Consider the following 23,319-nt stretch of genomic DNA (forward strand, 5'->3'; position numbering starts at 1 on the left):
CAAGGCCGTTGGGATCCAGCACGGCGTTCCGTATTACCCTCCTGAACCCACCGATTCCATATTCTGCCAACAGTCATTGGATCTCGACCAACGCGAGCACCAATGTCGCAATACGATAAACGGCAATCGCGATAGGCTACAATCCGACCTTTATCAAAGTCGGAAACGTGATGGTACACATTTCTCCTCGTTACACGAGGCATCACAACAACGTTTCACCAGGCAACGCCGGTCAACTGCTGTTTGTGTATGAGAAATCAGTTGGAAACTTTCCTCATGTCAGCACGTTGTAGGTGTCGCCACCGGCGCCAACCTAGTGTGAATGCATATCACAGCATCGTCTTCCTGTCGGTTAAATTTCGCGTCTGTAGCACGTCATCTTTGTGGTTTAGCAATTTTAATGGGCAGTAGTGTTCAACAAATGTCTGGAAGTGAGCTTTCGGCCAACAAGACCTTTGTCGAAAGTAAAATGCAGAAAACACACACACAGTGTGTGTGTGTGTGTGTGTGTGTGTGTGTGTGTTTTGTCTATTTCCGACAAAGATCTTCTTGCCCGAAAGCTCACTTCCAGACATTTGTTGTGCCTGTCTGCGACACAGCATCTCCGCTATATTGTGAATATCAACTATCCTTTTCATAATATTGCTAGATTTCATCCTGAATTTTTCATTGTTTGATTTTTTTCCTTTGGAGAGTTAGGCAGAATAGAAATTCCTGTTGGTCAAAAACGTACTGAATCCGCTTTTTGATTCTGTGAATATAGTTCTACAGTCTGTTTTATTGTATCTGTATGTTTGTACGATTTTGTACGCCTGAAGTTTTCCTTTTGTTCCATTTCATGTCACATTTCACAGTACATTCTATTTTATCGATATAATTGAACACAACTTATATTACAAATGAATACTTTTGGCTTTTTTTTTGTATGTACGAGAACTTCTACATAAAGTGTGGCGTAGATTCAAGGACTTCAGAATTCCCTAACAGTAATTCAACCATGATACCTCTCACAAGTACACCGATATAAGTGATCAGTCTGGGAACGATGTCTGGTGTTAGTCATATTCTGCATAAACTGTGAACTTTAGTCTGTTCGCAATACCACTGAAGTACAGTCGCTTGCACGTTTATTTCTGATTTACATAAACCGTGCTGAGCTATGTACCATTACGTAATAAGCAAAGATGGGAATGACATAGTACTTGACTATGTTTATCGTAAGCTAATGCATCGTGAGCGAACAATTTTAAATAAGCTTCGTTGATTCACGCCATTAAGAAGGAATCTTTCTAGTTCTGTAGAATTAGCTGCAGTAATTCACTGAGTACAAACGTGTTCTCTTATTATCATGATTTTCATTTTCCTTTTCTTCCAAGATTGCTGGTTTGGTTATGGCGGGGCAGAAGGAGGGAAGGAGCAACGAGGAAATGGAGAAAAAAATCTTCTACTGAAGAACACAGTTATTGTAAATAGGAATTTTATTGGTCACAACTTGTATAAGAGATATGCAAACATTATCAGTAGTCGCTGTACTTAATTTTGTAAGGAATGATGAATAAAAATTCTACTGTACACAAAAATTTTCCAAAAACAAGTAAATCCGAATGTCACAACTAAATACAAAGATTCTTTGGTTGCTAGCTGTTATGAAAGTCTTAGCAATGACTTGGTTTTCCTTAAACATAAGAACATGGTAAATTTTTTTGTAGGACGGTACATTAGTCATGAGACAGGTTTTATTTATGAAAAAAGAGAACTGAATTGCGATTGCCGTATGGCATCTGTATTGCTGCAACCTGTGTTTAAACGCTGAGCTATGGAAGTGCCCGAAATTCCCATCACGCTTGTGTAGTATTTTATCAGAACTGCAGGTCTTCAAGCGAGATGGGAACTTCAGCCCGAATCCTACATCAGAGGTATGCTGAAGGTACTCATCCTACAATTAAAGGTGCTTGTGTAGTATTATATACAGTGCATCTGTACATTATTCGAACAAAACGCTTTTTACATAAAATATATTTTGCACTCGCTCAGTAAAGACAAAGAAGAGAGTCAACTTGGGTATGTCATTCCCAGATAGAATAATTGTTTTGCGGGCATCGTATACATGATTTATAAACCTGGCAGGCACATAGCAGTCCGGCCAGGCAACTATTTGAAACATTTTAAATGTTTTACGTCGGTATGACTAAGCACTTTTGTGTTTATCAACAATTCACAATTTAAAGACTAGAATTAGGAAGAATATTTCACTCTGACAAACTGCCTTCCTAAGAGCACCACGTTTAATTACAAAGCCCATCAGTTAGTAACTTTCATGAACCTCTTTCTTTTATAACATTCCTATATAGCAGTCACTTATATAGGACCCAAACTAGCAAACTGTGACGAAGATACTTGTCATTCGTCGAATTAGAAAACCAACATAAAGCATACAAATAAAATGTATGTAATTAGAACAATAAAGAACAGTTCTTGGAATGAGCAACTGCTTCAATTTGAAACAGTGTTCTAAAAGACACACAATATTAAAATAATTGTGTGTACATCGAATGACTATTCTGATCTGAGGGGAAATATACGAAATATATTTTAGAATAGCATTTTTATGCTATGTTATTGCTTCAGCTGAATGATATCCGGCTACAACGCTTTAAGAAGCTATGCCTACACTAATCAACGTCGCATATTTTTATTTTTGGTCCCAATAGAGTGGCCCAGATACTTTGGTATTGTTTACACTTTTTTTTACAGGACGGAAGTCATACAGTGGACGGATGCGATCATCACAAACGATGAATCTAACCTAATTAAGTATAAAACATCAAAAAATCTTTGGGTTGAGTTGCAGTATAGAATAAGGCCACAAAAACAAAATGGTTCAAATGGCTCTGAGCACTATGCGACTTAACTTCTGAGGTCATCAGTCGCCTAGAACTTAGAACTAATTAAACCTAACTAACCTAAGGACATCACACACATCCATGCCCGAGGCAGGATTCGAACCTGCGACCGTAGCGGTCACTCGGTTCCAGACTGTAGCGCCTAGAACCGCACGGCCACTCCGGCCGGTGCCACAAAAACAACCGACTCTTTCAGCTAACTAGGAAAGAGACAGCAACAAGAGACATCTTTGGCGATTTTTCCTCTTTCTTCACCGTACTATTTACCAACCATCCCTAAGTAGTATTATTGTTGAGGTCGTACTATCATTTCAGCGAATAACATTGTTTAGTAGTAGTGTTCACGTCAGTACTTACTTCTCGGAGCCCATAAAATATTTTTCGGATACCTGCTGTTAGTTTTATACGTTGGAAGAACATTATTTTATTAATCTACAACCACTTCAGAGAACTTCTTGTCATTTTGACTTAGATTCTATCGTTATGTATATAGTTTTAATTTTATGAGTTGTTCTACGTTTATCGTGGTTTACATGTTAATTTTGTTGTATATGCATCTAATGAAAATCACGGAAGCAGTACAAGAATAAATATCCATTGACCCAATGAAGGAATGTTTGAAAGTGGTTATGTTTGTACAAAACAAACCTGAGTGCCATGTTGTTGTAGAGATACTGTCTCCACGTAGAAATGACTGTGCCATATAATGTTTTCATCTTACTGTAATGTAATGCTGTTTTGATGAAACATCCTTTCGCGTTGATAATTGATGTATAAATTACGGAAACATATCGTCTCAATACAGCATGACGTGGTAGATGGCCAGTATTCTTTTAATGGCTACAGTGTTGTTTTTGGGGTATTTTAGAGGTGGTACTCTGTACCATGTGGGACTACATTGTTGGACGTAATATTGTAATATTATTTACATGGTTCTTGAAAATGTGAAAGGTGGCAAAGTGATAACTTTAATTTTTTCCTTGAATAATTAGAAATTTCTTTTTCATGACAGTTATATGAAAAAGAAAAAGTAACTGCAGCTCGAATATTACAGAGACATAATACAATGTGTGTGAAGCTGTGCTGCTATCTTTGCATTAGAAGAATTTGTTTCCAGCCTGGACATTATTATTAGAGTAGGGTAAATCAAGCTGAAGTACGTTGTAGGAGCAGATGATTCGCCCAACATCCCAATGGAGGTGTCTCTGAAGCCTATCTGTGGTTGAGTTTTCAACGTACTCTTTCGGTTTTAGTGAACATATACATCAGCGTATGCACTTTAAAATGATAAGGGTTGTGCACTAAAAAACAGAAAAAGAAGTAGCTGCTGTAAAGAAAGACATTTCCACATTTCAAGACTTTTCAGTTGCAGATCCAGCAGCCCATCCTCAACGGAACCGAGAAAATTAAGAGAGATTTGTTCCCATGAACGTGCAGTTTAGTGACGTATGTGCTGTAACATCATCGTCACACTCAGGGCACTTTTATAAAGCACTGCACCGATTACGTCACAAGTGAAGAAAAATATTCCGTACTCAGTCACACACTGAGCTATTAACAGCAGTCTTTTTCTAGTGCTCCTATGTCGTTAAATGATAATGCTTCTCAGCACACGATATACGATGGGAATTTTTAAATTTTTTTGTATTTCAACACTTGATTGTAATGTAGTCTGCCGCTCTTTCCGTTTACAGCAGAAACTTCACGAGACACGAGACAATAGTTATTGCCACTGCTGGCAACGCATGGCTCACAGGTTTTCACGTGTTTGATCGTACTGTACGACGAAACGAGTTTTTTCCCCTCATCTTCCTAACGTTGGATGATACAGATCAGAACCTCGGTGCGTGATGTGACACATCGTGAGAGAATAATTTGTTCATATCTTGAGGGTGTGAAGAATCTTCTTAAATGGTTAACTTCTTTCTTTGTTATGTAAACAGTAACTCTAGGAGAAACAAAAATAAGATTCTGTACTTGTTGTTCTTAGCAGCATGCTGTCCATGCAATATTTTTCCTCATTCACGACTCGCTTTGTATAATGTCGTTTCCTTGTGTAGTGACATACTCTTGAAGCCTCATATTATAAATTTATTAAGTCTTCAACGTATTATGTCGCTGATTTCCGGTAACTAAAAGCCCGACGGGAAGTGTGACTCAATGCCTGTCATGTGTGGCTCGAGTGACGACCACTTGTTACCTTAACATTTCTGTAGGACGTACACTAACAGTGACGAGTGTTCAACAATTCTGACACCGACCAAACGCTTCAAGAGCAAAAGCTCATAAACATATGAGATAACACAAAATTAGTTGTCTTTACAGACTAGTTCTGGTAATATGAAATTAAAGGAAAGGAAATGCCCACTGTTGTCACTCATGATGGCTACACCACAAAATTCCTTCTCCTTCTTTGCACCAGTTGCCTATACAGCTCTTGCAACACAGTTATTTGGTATGATGGTCAGCTTGTGCATTATCACAGGATGTCTCTGATGTGACCGAGCCGTCTGTCACGGGTGCGTTCACCTCTGAATTGTTATCGGTGTAGCTGCCGAGTCAAGAGGGATTACAGGCTCAAATTTTGGAAGGTGAGCTCCATCCTCTTCGATAAGAGTTCTGCACTTGGACGTGTGACCGAGAACAGCACCGAAAGCTCGAGCTGAGGCTGGCAGCCGCCGCGGCCTCAGGTGAGCGGCGCGCTGGGGTGCTGGCTCTCGCGGTGCCGGCGGAGGTCGACCTTGCGCTGGAACGCCTTCTCGCACAGGCCGCACGAGAAGGGCTTGTAGCCGGTGTGCTTGCGCATGTGCGTGATGAGGTTCGACGATTGGCTGAACGCCTTGCCGCACACGACGCACTTGTGCGGCTTCTCCCCTGCAACAGAGGCGGGGGAGCACCGTGAGAAACAACAGTGGCGGGGCTTCTTCAGCCGGCAACGCAGAGAAAGCAGGAAAGAGCAAGTAACAGAACTCGAGGACATGGCAGCCACCTCAAGAGGTTGCTGGGCAGCCGGATATCTGATTTGCAAGAAAGAGTGAAATTTGAATATACACTGAAGCGCCAAAGAAACTGGTACAGGCATGCGTAATCAAATACACAGATATGTAAAAAGGCAGAACACGGCGCTGCGGTCGGCAACGCCTATAAAAGACAACAAGCGTCTGGCGCAGTTTATTTATCTATTATTTATTTAATTATTTTATTATTTTATAAAAAAATGGTGAATGAATGAGTGTGACAATGTGTTAACTGTAATATGTATGAGTCAGTACAATGTATATATCGTGTGAAAGTGTGAGCGAATGGAAAAAAATAAAAAAATAAAAAAATAAAAAAATAAAAAATAAAATAAATAAAATAAAAAATAAAAAATTATTATCATCCAGCAAATGTCTTTTAAAATCATTTAAAAGAAGAAAAAAACAAGACAACCAAAAAGCTATTGTTTTAATGTCAATTTTTATTATTGAAAGCGTAGCCGCATGGCTTGAGCTTCTATTTTCAGACTGGGCAATCCTAGATGCTCCAATATATTCTGCAGCGGCGCAGTTGTTAGATCGGTTACTGCTGCTTCAATGGCAGGTTATCAAGGCTTGAATGAGTTTGGTGTTATAGCAGGCGCAAGGACGATTGGACACAGCATCTCAGAGGTAGCAATGAAGTGGGGATTTTCCCGAACCATCATTTCGTAAGTGTACCGTGAATATCAGTTACCCGGTAAAATATCAAATCTCCGACACCGCTGCTGCTGGAAAATGGTCCTGCAAGAACGGGACCAACGACGACTGAAGACAATCGTTCAACGTGACAGAAGTGCAACAAAGATTTACGCCTCGCCTGGGCCCGTCAGCACCGACATTGGACTGGTGATGTCTGGAAACATGTTGCCTGGCCGGACGAGTGTCGCTTAAAATTGTATCGAGCGGATGGACGTGTTCTGGTATGGAGACACACTCACGAACCCATGTACTCTGCAGGGGACTGTTCAAGCTGGTGGAGGCTCTATAACGGCGTGGGCCGTGTGTACTTCGAGTGATATGGGACCCCTGATACGTCTAGAGACGACTCGGACACTTGACACGTATATAAGCATCCTGTCTGATGACCTGTATCCATTCATGCCCATTGTGCATTCCGACGGAGTCGGACAATTCCAGCAGGACAGTGCGACACCCCACACGTCCAGAATTGCTACAGAGTGGCTCCAGGAACATTCTTATGAGTTTAATTACATCCACTGGACACCAGAATCCCCAGACATGAACATTATTGAGCGTATCTGCGGTGCCTTGCAACGTACTGTTCAGAAGAGATCTCCACCCCCCCGTACTCTTTCAGATTTATAGACAGCCCTGCAGGATTCATGGTGTCAGTTCCCTCCAACACTACTCCAGACATTAGTCGAGTTCCTGCCACGTCGTATTGCAGCACTTCTACGTGCTCACGCGGGCCCTATACGATGTTAGGCAGGTGTAACAGTTCTTTTGGCTCTTCACTGTAACAAATTGTCTCCACATGCTATCCAGTTGTCGTTGAACTTATAACATCGACCCATTGTGCCGTTAATATTACTGTTTTATTATTAACGTCTTGTCAAATTTGTATATATTTTTTTCGTCCTTCACGGAAGGGAGGAATACTTTTGTGTGTGCTGTACACAGAGACATGTACATACAGAGATGGCAGTAGAATCACGTTCACTAAGGCTGTGTATTGGCGGAGCTGTCATTTGTACTCAAGTGATTCATGTGAAAAGGTTTTCGATGTGATTTTGGCCCCACGACCCGAATTAACAGTAGAATGATAGTTAAAGCTAGAGGCATGGGACATTCGAATTTGGAAATCATGAGGGAATCCAATATTTCGTGATCCACAGTGTAAAGAGTGCGCCGAGAACACAAAATTTCGGGCATTACCTCTCACCACTGACAGCGCAGTGGCCAATGGCCATCACTTAACGACCGAGAGCAGCGGCTTTTGGTAGCGTTGTCAGTGCTAACAGACAAGCAACACTGAGCGAAATAACCACAGCAATAAGTTTTCAACAAAGCACAGTATAGGCTGACGGTGGCTCCATATGAGCTGTGTCTATATGGAATGTACTGAGTCCTTTGGTCCAAATGAATCGATCATTATCTGGAAATGGTTATGTTCGGCTGCTTGGAGAACATTTGCAGCCGTTCATGACCTTAATGTTGCCAAACAATGATGGAATTTTTATGGATGACAATGCGCTATGTCACCGGGTCAGAATTGTTCGCGATTGGTTTGAAGAACATTCTGGACAGTTCGGAAGAATTATTTGTCCAGTCAGATCGCCTAACGTGAATCCCATCGAACTTTTACGGGATATAATCCAGAAGGGAGTTCGTGCACAAAATACTGCACCAGCCACACTTTCACAATTACGGGCAGCTGCTGTAGAGGCAGCGTTGTTCATTGTTCCATGCTTTGTCGAGTTGCTGCACTACACAGGGCAAAAAGAGGTCCGACAAGACTTTTGTCACCTCATCATATGTATGAGAAGGTGTTGGTGCTAATTATTGATTCATGCATAGGATGATGATAATTACTGTCTGATAGCATCAAACGTCCGTGCTATTAGCGCCCGTAAATGAAGTAAGTAGAGACGAGGGTTCTGAAAAATAATAAACTTTAAATCCAAGATGTGTCAACAAACAACAATGTAAGGTACAAAACTGACATTTTAAGATTCATAAAAAGGCACCTACAAAATTCATGCGTAAGGACTGATAGGTACTAATGTACTGTTAGGAAGTGAAAAACTGGTGGAAAGTCCCTCTCTGTATAGGAGGTGGTTATAGCGACAGAGTAAAAGTCGTAAGGGTGTGTAGTGAGGACACCACTAAAGGCGGTAGCCTCTAGACCGTCTGTGTGGAAGGAAGCACGTTTGCTGCATAGTAACAGCCACGATCTAGAGGGAGGGAGAGGGACTTGCCCTACTCTGTCTTCCAAGCCTCAAAGTCCAACAGAGAGCGCCTTAAGCATTTCGCAAACTGCGTAAAACAGAAATTAAATAGTGCTACAGTTTTTATAATTGGTTCATACAATACTGGAGAATGATGTAGACGTATGAAATAGTCTGACTAAAAATCTATAAGTAGTTTCCACAATTGCCGCTATTATTCCTAATGTTTACAGGCCGCAAGAAAAATAGATAAGAAGCTGGAATTTGGAGAATATATGTGTGTTTCTATAAAACTAAGATGTAGAAATTATGGCGGACTTAATTGCAAACACTTTTTGAGGTTTTGTAAGAAATGTGAATTCTGAACTAAAAAACAGAAAACCTTAGTAGGTACACTTTATTCTACATAAGATGCACACCTCATCTATCGTTTTCTTCCCATTCAGATAATTTACTCGTGGCGCATCGATTTTATTTATTTATTTTGAGTTCATAAGTTAAGTTGTGCGACGATAAAGGACACCCTTTCTGACTCCTTGTGTTATTCTCCTGGTTGCTGTACCATCGCCTGTCTCGGTGCTGTTATCAGCGTACGAACTATGAATTACGTTCTGAAATGCTGAGGGATGCCGTAGTCTCCTAAAGTGTGGAGGGTAAAAATTGTAGAGGGAGACGAAGAGGTGAATGCAGAAAGCAAGTTCAAAAGGATGTGGGTTGTAGTAGTTATTTGTAGATGAAGAGGCCTGCGCATGATAGATTAGCGTGGACAGATGCATCGAATTAGCCTTCGGGATTGGGGGGGGGGGGGGGCGGTTGTTTGGGGGAGGAGACCAGACAGCGAGGTCATCGGTCTCATCGGATTAGGGAAGGACGGGAAAGGAAGTCGGCCGTGCCCTTTCAAAGGGACCATCCCGGCATTAGCCTGGAGCGATTTTAGGGAAATCACGGAAAACCTAAATGAAGATGGTCGGACTCGGGATTCAACCGTCGTCCTCCCGAATAATTAGCCTTCGGACTGAAGACCACAACAACAACAGTTAGTCAGTAATGATCGTATAAGAAAAGCAGCTAGCGTGTTGTGACAACCTAAGCGCAGCCGTGAGCCGGGAGAGTGCGGTGAGGGAGTGGCAGGGATTGCAGTTGCTGCGGCGGCGGCGGCGGCGGCGGCGGCGGCAGGTGGTAAGGTCGAGGTCCCTGGTGGCGCGGCAGCTGGCCCGTCTGTCCGCGGCCCTCGCCCTGCCATGCGGGCGCCGCGCCGCGCGAGCCTCAAGGTCCGCGCCCTGGACAGCTCAGCTCGGCCGCCAGCCCCAGGTGTCGGCGCCTACGCTCACGCCTCATTACCCACCCGCATCGCGCGCTCCAAACCAGATTCGCTGCCTGTCCGAGATTACGCGAGGGCAACGACGCCGGCAGGACTCGAGGGTCAGCTACTCCCGCACTCTCGCTTTTCGACAAAGGATCTCATAGTTTCAACAGCACAAGAGTGTCGGTGTTCCAAAAAATCAGTTTATTTAGCTTAGTGACAATTCTGTTAGCGTAGCCACCACGCGCACCAAGCACGGAAATATTAGCATTGCAAGTAACAACCACATTTTCTGGCTGTAATGTATTTTATTTTTTTCCAGAAGCGTTTCGCCGTTTTACTCGTCTTCAGTTGAATCTAGAATGATACAGATTTGTTTTGGTATGCGGTATTTGTTCATGTCTCTTTTTTTACGTAAACAAGGGCTATTTGAGTTTAGATCGCACTGTAGTTCCACTTACGAAATGTAAGCACATATTCACATTACGAACTTTCTTCCTCACAACTTTCATGTTCTTTGCGCTAATTGCAGTGGAGTACTATTATTTGTCTGACGCTAGTTGTAGAGATTTAACCGAAAATTGATTTGAAGTCCTAGCTAATGTTTTTTACTTTATGATCTTTCCTATGTGCTTATGTTCCGTAGGTGAAATGGTAGCATGTGACCAGATGAGAGGAAGCACAGATGCCAGCCAAAACTCGAATAACAGTAAGTAATCACTTATTTCCGTAGAAACAAGCATGAAATATTTTGCAATCTACAAATATCGCATATCAAAACAAATCTGTATCATTTTAGATTCCGTTGAAGATGCCTCAAAGTAAAAAGGCGAAGCGCGTCTGGAAAAAAGAAAACGGAAAAAAACATTGCAACAAGAAAAACGCGGTTTTTATTTACAAAACGAATATTAGTTTAGTGAGGTGCACGTTCGAGGATGAGGCGGACAAGGAGAACGACAACTTGAGCAAAGAATTATACTCAGTAGAAGTGATGTGAAAGCAACGGTAGTTCTTAATATTCAAAACGTTTGCAACATCAGTGGCTTGCAAGATAACTGTTTCCCTTGTAGGCTACGTTGTAAATTAAAATAAATTTCATGTGGCATTGTTGCTCGAAAATCCCATCCTAAGGGGAGGATTCAGCCGCCTAAAGGAAACTGTGTTCTTCCTCTGCCCCTTTTCTGCGGATTTGCGAAAGTTATGTTGTATGTTTATTTGTAGAGTGTATGTGAGTGTAATGAATGCGCGAGTAATGTAATGTTATGTTTACGCTATATGATGATGATGAGATAACGGGGAGGGTCAGACCTTCTGCCTATTTCTCTCGAAAGACACTAGGTTGCTGCCGAGCTTAACATCCCCAGCCGACGGACGTATCACCATTAATAGTGCCACTTGTCCACACTTCATGAGACACTCCAGACCGGTTTGGTTTTTAACCCAGGACGCTGGAGTAAAGAATGATCATCAGGAACTTTACACCACCCCCTCTCCACCCCTTGTCGGCCAAACTCTGGCAGTGAAATTTTCATCCATCATCAGGACTCGAACTGGCGTAACTCCCCGCGACACCGCACAGGCGTGCGCTATAATCTCGGCTATGGTGGCGAGTATGTAATACGCGATCATAATTCTCGCTTAAGTACAAAAGTATAGCGAATTATTGTTTTCAAATATGAAATAATATTTCATGCATGAATACAGTGTTCCTAATATACAATAAATCTTAAATAAATAATAATTCAAAATGATATTTTGTTGTTGTATTCTTTAATCTGAAGATTGTTTTGATGCAGCTTTTCACGCTAATCTATTAGTACACGTAATATCATCTGTGCATAACTACCGCAGCTTACCCCGCTTGTAGCTGCTCACTGTATTCAACCTGTTCTCACTCAACAATCTCCCTCCCTTCCCCCCCCCCCCCCCCAAAAAAAAACCTTTCTTTCATTACTTAAATGATGATTTCGTAATGTCCAGAATGTGCCCCATCAGCTTATTTCTTCTTTTAGTCAAGTTCAACCACAATTTTTTTTCCTCAGTTCGATTCAGTGCCTCCTAATTCGATCGACCTATTTAAACTTCAGCATTATTTTATAACAGCACATTCAGAAGCTTCCATTTCCTTCTTTCCTGATATGCCCATCATCCATATTACACTTCCAGACAAGACTACTGTGACAAATACATCCAAAAAAGATTTTTAACACAAATTTATATTCGATGTTAACAAATTTATCCTCATTTAGAAATAATTTTTCTGCTATTGCCAGCCAGATTTTTATATCCTCCCTATTTCGTCCATCATCATTATCTTATTGCCCAAATACTAAAACTCACCTGGTACTACTTTTGCTGCCTCATTTTATAATGCAACTCCCTCAGTTACTCCTTATTTAATGCAACTGCAATCCATTTCGCTTATTTTATTATTGTTGTTGTTCAGAGTATAACCTCTTTCTTAGACAGTGTCTATTCCAAGCCCTTTGGCATTTCTGACACATATACAGTGTCAGAGGGAAACGTCAAAAAATTTAGTTCCTCTCCCTGTTCATTAACTCCTTTCCCAAATGTCTCCTTCATGCTTGTTACTGTTTCCTCAATTTACAGATTGACCAACGTGGGCGATAAGCTTCAAACCTGTCTCATTCGCAAGTACTGCCTGTGTATTACGTTCTTCGACTTCCATGTCTGCAGTCTGGTTTGTGTACAAGTTGTAAATAAGCTTTCGCTAGCTGTGCTATATCCGTACTACCTTTAGAATTTTGAAGGGTGCCGTCCAGTCAACAGTGTCAAAAGCTTCCTCTCAATGTACAAATAGTTTGTAGCGTAGGTTTGTCTTTCTTCGACCTGTCGGCCAAGATAAGTCGTAGGGTCAATGTCGTATCACATTTCTCCGGAACGCAAACTGATTTCTTTAACCACATAAAATTCTTGGAAAACGTTGCTACAGTTATGCGAAGCATGTGGCTAGTTTCAATGTTCTTTACAGCTCGCGCGAAACCTGTTAAGTAATTCATAGTTTTCTGGTAGATGTTATCTGGTTGGAACTATGGTAACCTTTTACTCGTATTTAATAATTTAGGCCGTCCATAGCAGTACCGTATTAAGTACGGTATGGATTCATATAACTTAGTCCAAACCTTGTAGTTGAAAAATGTTCCGTTGTTCCCCCAGGCAAACACCTCGCTTCGCCGAGGTACAGCTTGTTTACTGGGAGACATAAAATATACACGAATTCGGTTCCCCCGAGTCATTTTAGTAGCTGCGACAAATCTCTCGAGGGACACGAGAAACCCTGCAGCCCCGTGCAGGAAACAAGTTGTTAATTCGCCGGCGCGAGCAATTGCGTGAGTACTGATTACTTCGATAAGAGGACGCAATAAACGTAATGGGGCGAGCCAAGCCGTCAGTGGCCGCCCGGCTGGGCCCAAATATTTACCCGCCGCCACCGCGGCGGCTTCGGGGCGCCGTGTTGACGCTGCACGGGCTGCCTGTTTTGCCGCGCCTCAGCTGTCAGGCCGGCTAGCAAGCACGGGCCCGTGATACCTTTGGCAGAATTACTGCTCTCCCTAGCTGGCCCCTTCCGGGCCGTAAAGAAAGCCGGTGTGTATGTGTGTGTGGCGGGTTCTGCGGCACAACACAGTAGTGCAAGGTTTTGTTGGCGCCGGCACTCTTGAACAACACGGAAAGCTACGTTGTGCGATGTTTGCAGAGAAAACAAATTATCCAAGATTGCTTTGTGACGCAGACTTTGGTTGTGAGGGCAGCACGCGGGCGCAAACGCGAGCGGCGCGCTACTGCCAGACCGTGAAAGTGAGAACCCGTCTACGGCGGGGTGTGCGTCGCTCTTGTTAGGTCCCGTTACTCGGAAACGAGATCGTAATCATCAACAAAATTGAAGTAAAATGGAATCTTCCTTTACTTAAACCCTTTTTCTTCATTACGCAGCACTCACTCGAATCTGTTTCAGGCGGCCTCGAATGAAATTATCGACCGAGACGGCAGAGTCGTTTAAGGTACAAGACGCGCATTTGAAAGCAACACGGTTCGAATCTCCGTATGAGATTTAGCTTTTCAGTTTTTTCCTTAAACCGATTTAGGTGCAGGCTGCAATGATATCTTTGACAGGAAATTGGAGGTTTTTCTTCATATCGAAGGACCTCGCCGTCTTAGAATGGAATTACGTACAGACTTAATCGAAAAGTTTCATTTAAAATACATTTGCACAAACTAGGACAATGTTTCACAGAGCAGTCAGTGGAGACACGTAACCACACATATGCAATTTCTTTGCAAACAAGCTCTTTTACTAACCCATGTTACCGGAATGTTTTTGCTTCTCTTAATGTATACTTTTACCTGTTTCAGTTTTCAGTATTAATTATGATACACCGAGTGTTTTCAGCAAGGAAAGGAAGGAAAAGGAAAAGCGTCTGGGGAAACGAGATTATTTTTTCTCCTCACGCGTAATACGAGGGGCGTTTCATATTGATTTGTGCTTTAAATTTCCCCATCACTTACGGTGCGCCATTTGACCCAACATTAGGAGTTGCAAGTAACGGGTGGTTCAAATGGCTCTGAGCACTATGAGAGTTAACATTTGAGGTCATCAGTCCCCTAGAACTTTGAACTTTTTAAACCTAACTAACCTAAGGACATTACACACATCCATGCCCGAGGAGGATTCGAACCTGCGACCGTAGCGGTCGCGTGGTTCCAGACTGTAGCGCCTCAAACCGCTCTGCCACACCGGCCGGCAGTAACGGGTGGTTGTACTTAAAATGCAGCTACTCAGGCAGGGCCAGTATGGGCTATAATTATCATATAGCTGCGAAACTTACGTGGTATTCCAATGCGTTAATACGGAACCGATTTGTGCTGGAAGAAAATTACCTCCAATTCTGTAAATCTGGCGCTATACACTGTTTGTATGACGGTACGACATCCACGCTGTTATTTGACAAGCCATAAAGTGAGTGAACAGTATGGCTATCGAGGAGAGAGACCGTGCACCGTTAGAGAAACTATTGTGTGTGAACTGCAGCAATTACGGTGCTTTATTCTCGCCGACTGAAAGGTCTGAGGTGTAGACCCGTCATCATTAAATGGTTCAAAGAACATATAATGAAATGAGAAAATATGGGTGAGCGCGCTGCGACCCCTGGAAGAGGAAGGCGTCGTATTCCAGTGGAAGTTATTGGCGAGGTTGCTGTTGCTGCAACTGACCACGTAGCACGTCCCCCAGGCAGTGCTAATGCTCGTGTAGTGGTACGAGAACTGTCCATCCCATGGTCAACAGTACGGAAAGTTTCGCGTTCTATATTATACTGGTGCCCCTACAAGATCCAGACGGTAGAGCAACTGAAACTTCATGACCTGCACTAACGTCCTGAATTTGCTCTTCGATTTCTGGCTCGGATCGAAGTTGATGACAAGTGACCAGGCAATATTCTATGGAGTGACGTGGCACATTTTACTCTACAGGGTGCAGTGAATACACAGAACTGGCGAACTGGGGCGCTGTTAAACCGCGTGTATGCGCAAGAAGAGCCATTGCGCTCTTTATATGTGACTGTGTGGTGCGGATTCACAAGCACCTTCATTCTCGGTCCGTTCTTCTCTGAAGAGAATATACCCAGAGGGTCTGCCAGGTATGCTGTGACGTCTGCACGTTATCGAGACCTTATAGTAGTAATATGCGTTTCCTGGAAGAGCACAACTGCTTGGAAACCACTGTTTTCATGCAAGATGGGGCAACACTTCATGTCGCTCGCCCAATGAAAGACCTGCTTAACAACCTTCCACGAGCGTCTTATCTCCAGAGGTTTTCCAGATGCATGGCCTGCGCCGGCCGCTGTGGCCGAGAGGTTCTAGGCGCTGCTGCTTCGGTCGCAGGTTCGAATCCTGCCTCGGGCATGGATGTATGTGATGTGCTTAGGTTAGTTAGGTTTAAGTAGTCTACGGGACAGCTGACCTCAGATGTTGCTTGGAGCCATTTAAATTTTGCATGGCCTGCAAGATCACTTGATTTGAATCCATGTGATTTTTACTCTGGGGATTTACCAGGGATACGTTCGATGTCTTCTTGGTCTGAAGGCGAATGTACAGGAATCCGTTGCTCAGTTCCACCGGAACAACTGAGAACAACTGTTGACAGCGTTGTCTTACAGATGTAGCAACTCGTCGACGTCTCCGATGCTCATATTGAACAAATTGTGTAAGCGGTAATTAATAATAAAATCAAAATTTTGCCTTTCTAATTTTTTTCCGCCCACGTCCCGTTCCTAATCCATTACGTATGGAAAAATTCTAACCGTCTTTCTTACATTTACAGCGCCAGATTTACACCCGGTGGCCAAATTTAGAACTAATTTTTTTCGAGGCTAAGTAAGTTCCGCATTAACGCATTGGAATATCTACCACGTTTCCTTGCCATACTATAATTACAGCCCACACTTGATCTCTGTGAGCAGTTGTACTTTAATTCTAACCATCCAGTAAGTAATGCTTTGGTCTAACCACTGGTGGCTGGGCAGTCACTAGAAGCGTAATCACTGTGTAGTACCGCCCATTTTACCGTCTGGTTTCATTACGTGAGTGGAAAACATGGAGTGTGATCACCAAGGTCAGCGCTGATCGACGTGATTTCTGTGGAAGAAGGATGTAATCAATGTGGATATCCACAGGTGATTGGTGGGAGCGTGTTGCGAGTGTGTACCGTCACGAAAATGTGCTCTTGTGGCATGACAACGCTCCTTCCCACAAGAGTCGGGAACCATCACTGAAATGGAGTTCGAGGTACTGCAAAGCCGTCCTATTCTCCTGACCTGGCCCACTTTGGAGTGTGTCGCCCCCACCGCAGGGCAGCTGCTCGCAGTTCCTGGAAGTCTGCGAAATGATGTCCACACAGAGGTCTCTTCATACCCTGAATACTCAGAAGGGGCCAAATCAGGAGAATACGGTGGATGTGGCACCACTGGGAAACCCATTTCAGCGATGGCAGCCGTGGTTTTTCGTTTCGTATGGAGATGAGCACTGTTGTCTTGCAAGACTACGTTTTCGTAACGGTGCACACTCTCTACAGACTGCCACCAATTGACTGTGAGTATACGCATTGTTTACACCTTCCCATATTACGATTTATTTGGGATCGTTTTCCAGAGAGAAGGGGAATGGAATGAAGGGCTGTTAAACATCCTATCTACGCCGAGATCCTTACAGGCTGAACGTATGTCGGATTTGGAAATGATTCTGTAATACTGAAGAAATCGCTGTGCTTGCTATCCTATACAGGGGATAGGCAAAATAATGTGAACAGTGGTAGTTATGGGATGGTTGTGTTTAGCGGTCAACAACGCAGGTAAGGCACGTGCCGCGCTGGACTGTGCGTGTTCACTGCGGATTAGGCAACAGTGCAGGTTGTTTACGAGTAGTGCACACTTCGTATTTGCATTCAGAGACCGAGGTCGACGTGCAATGAAACACCTCACAGAGTTCTAAAGAGGGCAGATTGTGGGGGCCCGATCACCTGGAGCATCAGTAACCGAGACAGCCAACTTACTGAATGTTTCAATAGCTACTGTTTCAATAGTCATGACACCCTATACAAAACATGGAAAGACATCTTGTAAGCGTAATAGTGGGCGCAAATCAAAACTAAATGACAGAGATCGTCGTACGCTGACACACAACAACGGCGGTTAAAGTGACTGTAGAGATCAATAGACGTCTTTGAAATCCCGTAGCTATCGACACTGCCCGCCGAGAACTTCATGAACGAGCTGCTACACCGAACCATTAGTGACGACAACCAAGACAAAGAAGTGTAAAACATGCTGTCAGGAGCATAATTCCCGGACGGCTGATCAGTGGAAACACGCCATATGATCCGACGAGTAAACGTTTTCGTTATTTCCAACATCGCACCGGGTTAACGTCTGGAAAACGGCCAATAGAAGCCTACAATCCTGACTACTTAATTCCAACGGTTAAGCATGGAATTCTGCTGGTTTCATCATTACTCTCAAAGGCCGTTTTACAGTCAACGATTATTTGAATATTTTAGGTGATAAGGTGTACTCCATGATGCCATATTTCAGGACGATAACGAACACATTCACACAGCCAGGACAGTAGAATCCCTGGTCAGCACAGTCCCCAGACTTTAACATTATCGAGCCTCTGTGGGCAGTAATGGAGCACAGACTCCGGAGCGGATTTCCGCCTCCCTCGTCACTACAGAAGTTAGAAGAGGATCTTATCGAAGAGTGGCATAACATTCTGCTGGAGAATATACAATCGTTATATGCCAGTATTCCAAGAATTATCGCAGGCAAATGTGGGTCCAACGCCTTATTAATAAACCATTCCCAAGTAAGTACAGGTGTTCACATTATTTTGCCTATCCCCTGTATATTTGTTAGATATAGTTTACTTTCGATTACACTTGTTTTACGACGGGTGTCACGCTGGTAAACACGTTGCACTCATACTCGGAAATAGAGCTCATATACCCATTGGGTCATCCTTAATTATGATTTCTGTAATGCTCGCAGATTAATGCAGGCATATACCAAGATCACTCCCACTCCATCAGAGATTACTTCTACACCATCAGAGATTGCTTCCACACTATCAACGATTTCTGATAACCTTCAAGTCAACTGGACATTACATTCTTTATTACTTTATTCTTATCTTTTGAGGATGACGCAAAACTTGTTTCACCTTGGCCTGACAAAGGATTCTTTGGCCTTGTTAGGAAATCCCTTGAGGCGAATTCCTGGCTGCGTTCTACGTAAATCGTCAGGCTGATATCCTACTCCGTCTTAATCGAGAAGGTGTTAGGCTTTTACGCAAAGCGATTAGGGAAATCACGTAAATCTTAAAACAGAGGCCATACGGAGATGTGAAGACCACTCCGCGAATATGAGTCGGATGTTTTAACCACTCGCTCATCGCGGCGGTTAGGGGAGGAAGCTCGCATAATGATTAATTTGATATCGGTCAGGTAACATATCTTAAGATGAAAAACTACAACCAGAAGCTTCAGCTGCGTAGTTCATGCGTTTAGGTGTTCACATCATGCAAATGGCCTTTGAGTACATGCCCGGAGTGGCTTCCAGGTGTCCGCTAGTGACTGCGTGTCGTCCTATGCAGTACGCTGATGGTCGCTTCTGGCCCGTGGCGCAGATGTAATTACTGACTCTTAAATAGCCCCTTATAGATTGAGATTATTTCATGAACGCTCGAAATCCTACGTACTCCATAAAGGACAGCTCATTGACTATTAATGGCGCTTAAAACGCCTTTCTTTCCCAACAGGCGTTGAACGCTCTTCACTGTTAAACGTACTGGGAGAATTATCTCGAGGACAGGTGGCGAACAAACGCGTTTTGGTGACGCTGTTGGAGAACATTACCATTACACTTGATAATTACCGGCCCTGTCCGAAGGCCATGGCTGCCCTGCTCACGTAATAGCTGTAGCTGTAGGCAGGCGGCCGACGATGCGCCGTAATCGGGAGCAAGTTTGTAATTACTGCGCCCTTAACGACACCTCCAAATGTACCTCGCTTCTGTTTTTCTTGATCAGACTTTCGCTTAACTATTTTTCTTGGCGCTTTTATTCTGTGATGCAAATGGAACATTCTGTGGAAGAATAAAGCTCGTTATCTCATTACGGATGATTCAAGTGCTCTTATGGAAATATTTGTCGAGCATTGCAAACCCCCGAGTGGCCAATTAGAGATTATTTTTTATTCAGATACAACAAGAATTGTGCCTTAAATATCAAAGATGTGTAAGTCTCTCCTAAAACAGAATTTAGTCTGGTTAACTTTCTTCAAACTTCTTCGATAAAAATAGAAGGTTAAGTACTGAATTAAAATTTGTGGCTAGGCCGGGACTTGAACCCGGGTCTCCTGCCCATTACAACACTGTGGTATTGTAGCCCAGACATCTGCACAGGCTACCTTAGGCCGTCAGCCGAGTTTCCCCTACTTAAATCGTCAGTATTGCTGAGGTTCTCTGATATTGGAATAGCACCTCAACTTTGTACGTAATGGGGGAATCCTCTGCGTATCTCAACCATAGGTGATCTATTCATCTGATAGAATCAGATTTTCCTGAAGACACACTGAGTCTCAACCTTATCTTCGATGAGAATAGAAGCTGAGGTGTGAACTGAAGTTTGTGTTAGGGACGGCATTGGACTAGGGTATTCCGTGCAGGTGCATACGCCACAACACCTCACTGGTGTAGTGATTAGCACATCTGTCTAATAAGTGCAGGCACGGTAGCTCAGCGTTTTCGGTCAGATGGTTAACTACCCTCTGTAACAAAAAACTGAGTGAACAGATCAACGGAGAAGCTAAATTTAATGAACAATAGAGAACAAAATGAGACGTCGGTTCAAGTCCCAGCCTTACCCCAATTTTTAATTCGTTACTTCAGCTTCTATCCTTATCGAGGATTAAGTTAAGATCATCTGTCTCCAGGAAAATGTAATTTATGGGAGCAGATTACTACTGCTGGAATTTTCGCCTAGGGATACGAGCGACTTGCACGAGGCAGACGTCGGAGGAGGTGATGGTGTTGCTCAGAAACCCGGCATACAGCATTACTGGTAAAAGCATTAACTGAACAGAACAACGTCTTAGGTCTCCATCAGTGCTGCTCAGTGCGGCTGCTGAGAGAATTTTATATACAGTACTTGAGCTGGCTATTCGGTCTTCAATACATATGTCCGCTAGTGGCTAAACACATAGTCCACAAGCTCGTGTTTACTGTATAGCGGAGCTTATTCTGTACCAGTCTTAGCTACTCAGTATCCTACTTCATTCGCGTATAGAATCTACTTCGAATATCCATTGTCTAGGTTTGTCACAAGGTTTCGTTTTAAAAACGGCTCGAATCTCTGCTGGACTTCTGTATGAACTGTGCTTACCCTTGTGAACTGTAACATCGCGTCTGCGCTTACGTCTGCTTTATAAAGACTCTGAACACGGGAGAAGTAAATAGAATTTGTTAGACTAGTGATTCCTTCACGAATGCACTTCTTTTTCCTGGAACTCTACTCACAACTTTCCCTTAAGATCGCCTCCTTCTTTCAGTGTTTCATTTCCAGTCATTGCAAAGCCACAAGGAACAGAAACCAGAAACACAAAAAATTCTCATTATTTTGAGGAATCGGTGATTCAAAGTACGTAAAACTTGTCGAGAAAGCTTGGTTGCACACCGGTGTATTACTTTTTACCAGTTTGAATATTAAGAGACCATCTTCCAGAGTATTCTGAAATCGTAATCAGATGGGTGACATCTCATAAGCACTGTTAACCATTACTATCAAACGTGGTAAACTGAACGTGAACAAAAGCGCAAACAGCTGTTAATTGATGATTTGTTCACACGACCAGTTTCGCTGCGCTAAAGCATCATCTTCAGACGGTAAGTATTGTTAGATAGATTAGCAGACAAAGACGCCGCCCAACGATCATAGACACATAATCGAACCCCGTGAAGACAGGAAGTAACAAATAACCGGACGAGCATTGGGGCGAATTTTACAGGGGATGAAGCACAAAAACAAACTTGTCGGAACCGAGAATGAACATAGCAAATAGTAGGAAACCCATTTCTAATGGCAACACTGTAGCTGGTAAAGCTGACCGCCTCCAGTGTTTTACCCTCACGACAATCAACTATAGGGTTCCAGAATGAGATTTTCACTCTGCAGCGGAGTGTGCGCTGATATGAAAGTTCCTGACAGATTAAAACTGTGTGCCGGACCGAGACTCGAACTCGGGACCTTTGCCTTTCGCGGGCAAGTGCTCTACCAACTGAGATACCCAAGCACGACTCACGCCCCGTCCTCACAGCGTTACTTCTTCTTGGGTAGCTCAGTTGGTAGAGCACTTGCCCGCGAAAGGCAAAGGTCCCGAGTTCGAGTCTCGGTCCGGCACAAAGTTTTAATCTGCCAGGAAGTTTCAACTATAGGGTTGTCATTTCAAATGGGGTCTCCTACTACCTGATACGTTCATTTTCTGTTTCCGACTGTTGTTTCTCATCCCCTACACCATTCACCCCAAATGCTCTTACGGTCATTGGGCTCTGAGCACTATGCGACTTAACTTTTGAGGTCATCAGTCGCCTAGAACATAGAACTAATTAAACCTAACTAACCTAAGGACATCACACACATCCATGCCCGAGGCAGGATTCGAACCTGCGACCGGAGCGGTCGCTCGGCTCCAGACTGTAAGCGCCTAGAACCGCACGGCCACTCCGGCCGGCTTTCCGGTCACTATTTTTTACTATTTCCCCTCTTCATGGGGTTGGATTCTGTGACTACGATCTTTGGGGACGTCTCCGTCTGTTAATCTGATACTGCTTATCACCTGAAATTGCTACTCTAACGTTGCGAAAAGGGTCGTTTGAATACAACTTCAATTAACAGCGTTTGCGGTTAAGTTAAGCTTACCATGAATTTCAGTGGCTGTGGCAGCCCACGTTATAAAGTTGTATGTACCAAACACGAGCACATGTAGCTGTGGCAGCCCACGTTATAAAGTTGTATGTACCAAACACGAGCACATGTAGCGCCCAGTAACGGCACGGAGAAGCGCATGACAGCGTTTCCAGCCATCCCCTGCCCACTGACGTCGCCCTTTGACCAACTCAAGCTTCGGTTAGCACTGTTTACAGCAATGTGTGGCTTGTGAGAAGCTGCTGGAGCTCTGTACCACATTCTTCTTAACATCCTACGCACAGTCACTGGGCTAGCTAGACCACTGGTAGCATTTGGAACTCACGAGTGATTACGTCCGCTGATTTGATGCGATTTTTTACAACCACCCTCCACAATGATCAGCGGTCCCCGTCCGTCAGGACAAGATGTCTGCCTTGTCTTGGTGAGCTGTGGTCGTTCTTTCGCTTTCCCACTTTACTATCACACCGCCAGCAGTCGATTTTGGCAGCTTTAGAAGGTTTGAAATGTTCGTGATGGGTTTGTTAATCAGGTGACATCAGTTGACTAGTCCGTGGTCGAAGTCACTGAGCTTTCCTGATCGATCGATTCTGGTGTTACTGCTTCTCTACTGAAAACACAACACTCCCCGCTTCAAATAACATTGTCAGGTGGACCTCTTGTGACATCTAGTGGTCATATCCCCACTGCATACG

At 43.4% G+C, this 23,319-nt stretch overlaps 1 protein-coding gene across 1 annotated transcript in view; it reads right to left on the bottom strand.

Moving 5' to 3' along the window:
• Positions 1 to 1,490: 1,490 nt before the first annotated feature.
• Positions 1,491 to 23,319, bottom strand: part of LOC126263356 (zinc finger protein Gfi-1b-like) — a 95,448-nt gene continuing 73,619 nt past the window's right edge. Inside the window, exon 4 of the mRNA XM_049960446.1 lies at positions 1,491 to 5,777. Within this exon, the coding sequence (XP_049816403.1) occupies positions 5,590 to 5,777 (188 nt within the window). The 3' untranslated portion in view covers positions 1,491 to 5,589. The remainder of the gene's footprint in view (positions 5,778 to 23,319) is intronic.

This window comes from Schistocerca nitens, chromosome 6 (assembly GCF_023898315.1).
Source record: "Schistocerca nitens isolate TAMUIC-IGC-003100 chromosome 6, iqSchNite1.1, whole genome shotgun sequence".
NCBI classification, from domain to species: domain Eukaryota; kingdom Metazoa; phylum Arthropoda; class Insecta; order Orthoptera; family Acrididae; genus Schistocerca; species Schistocerca nitens.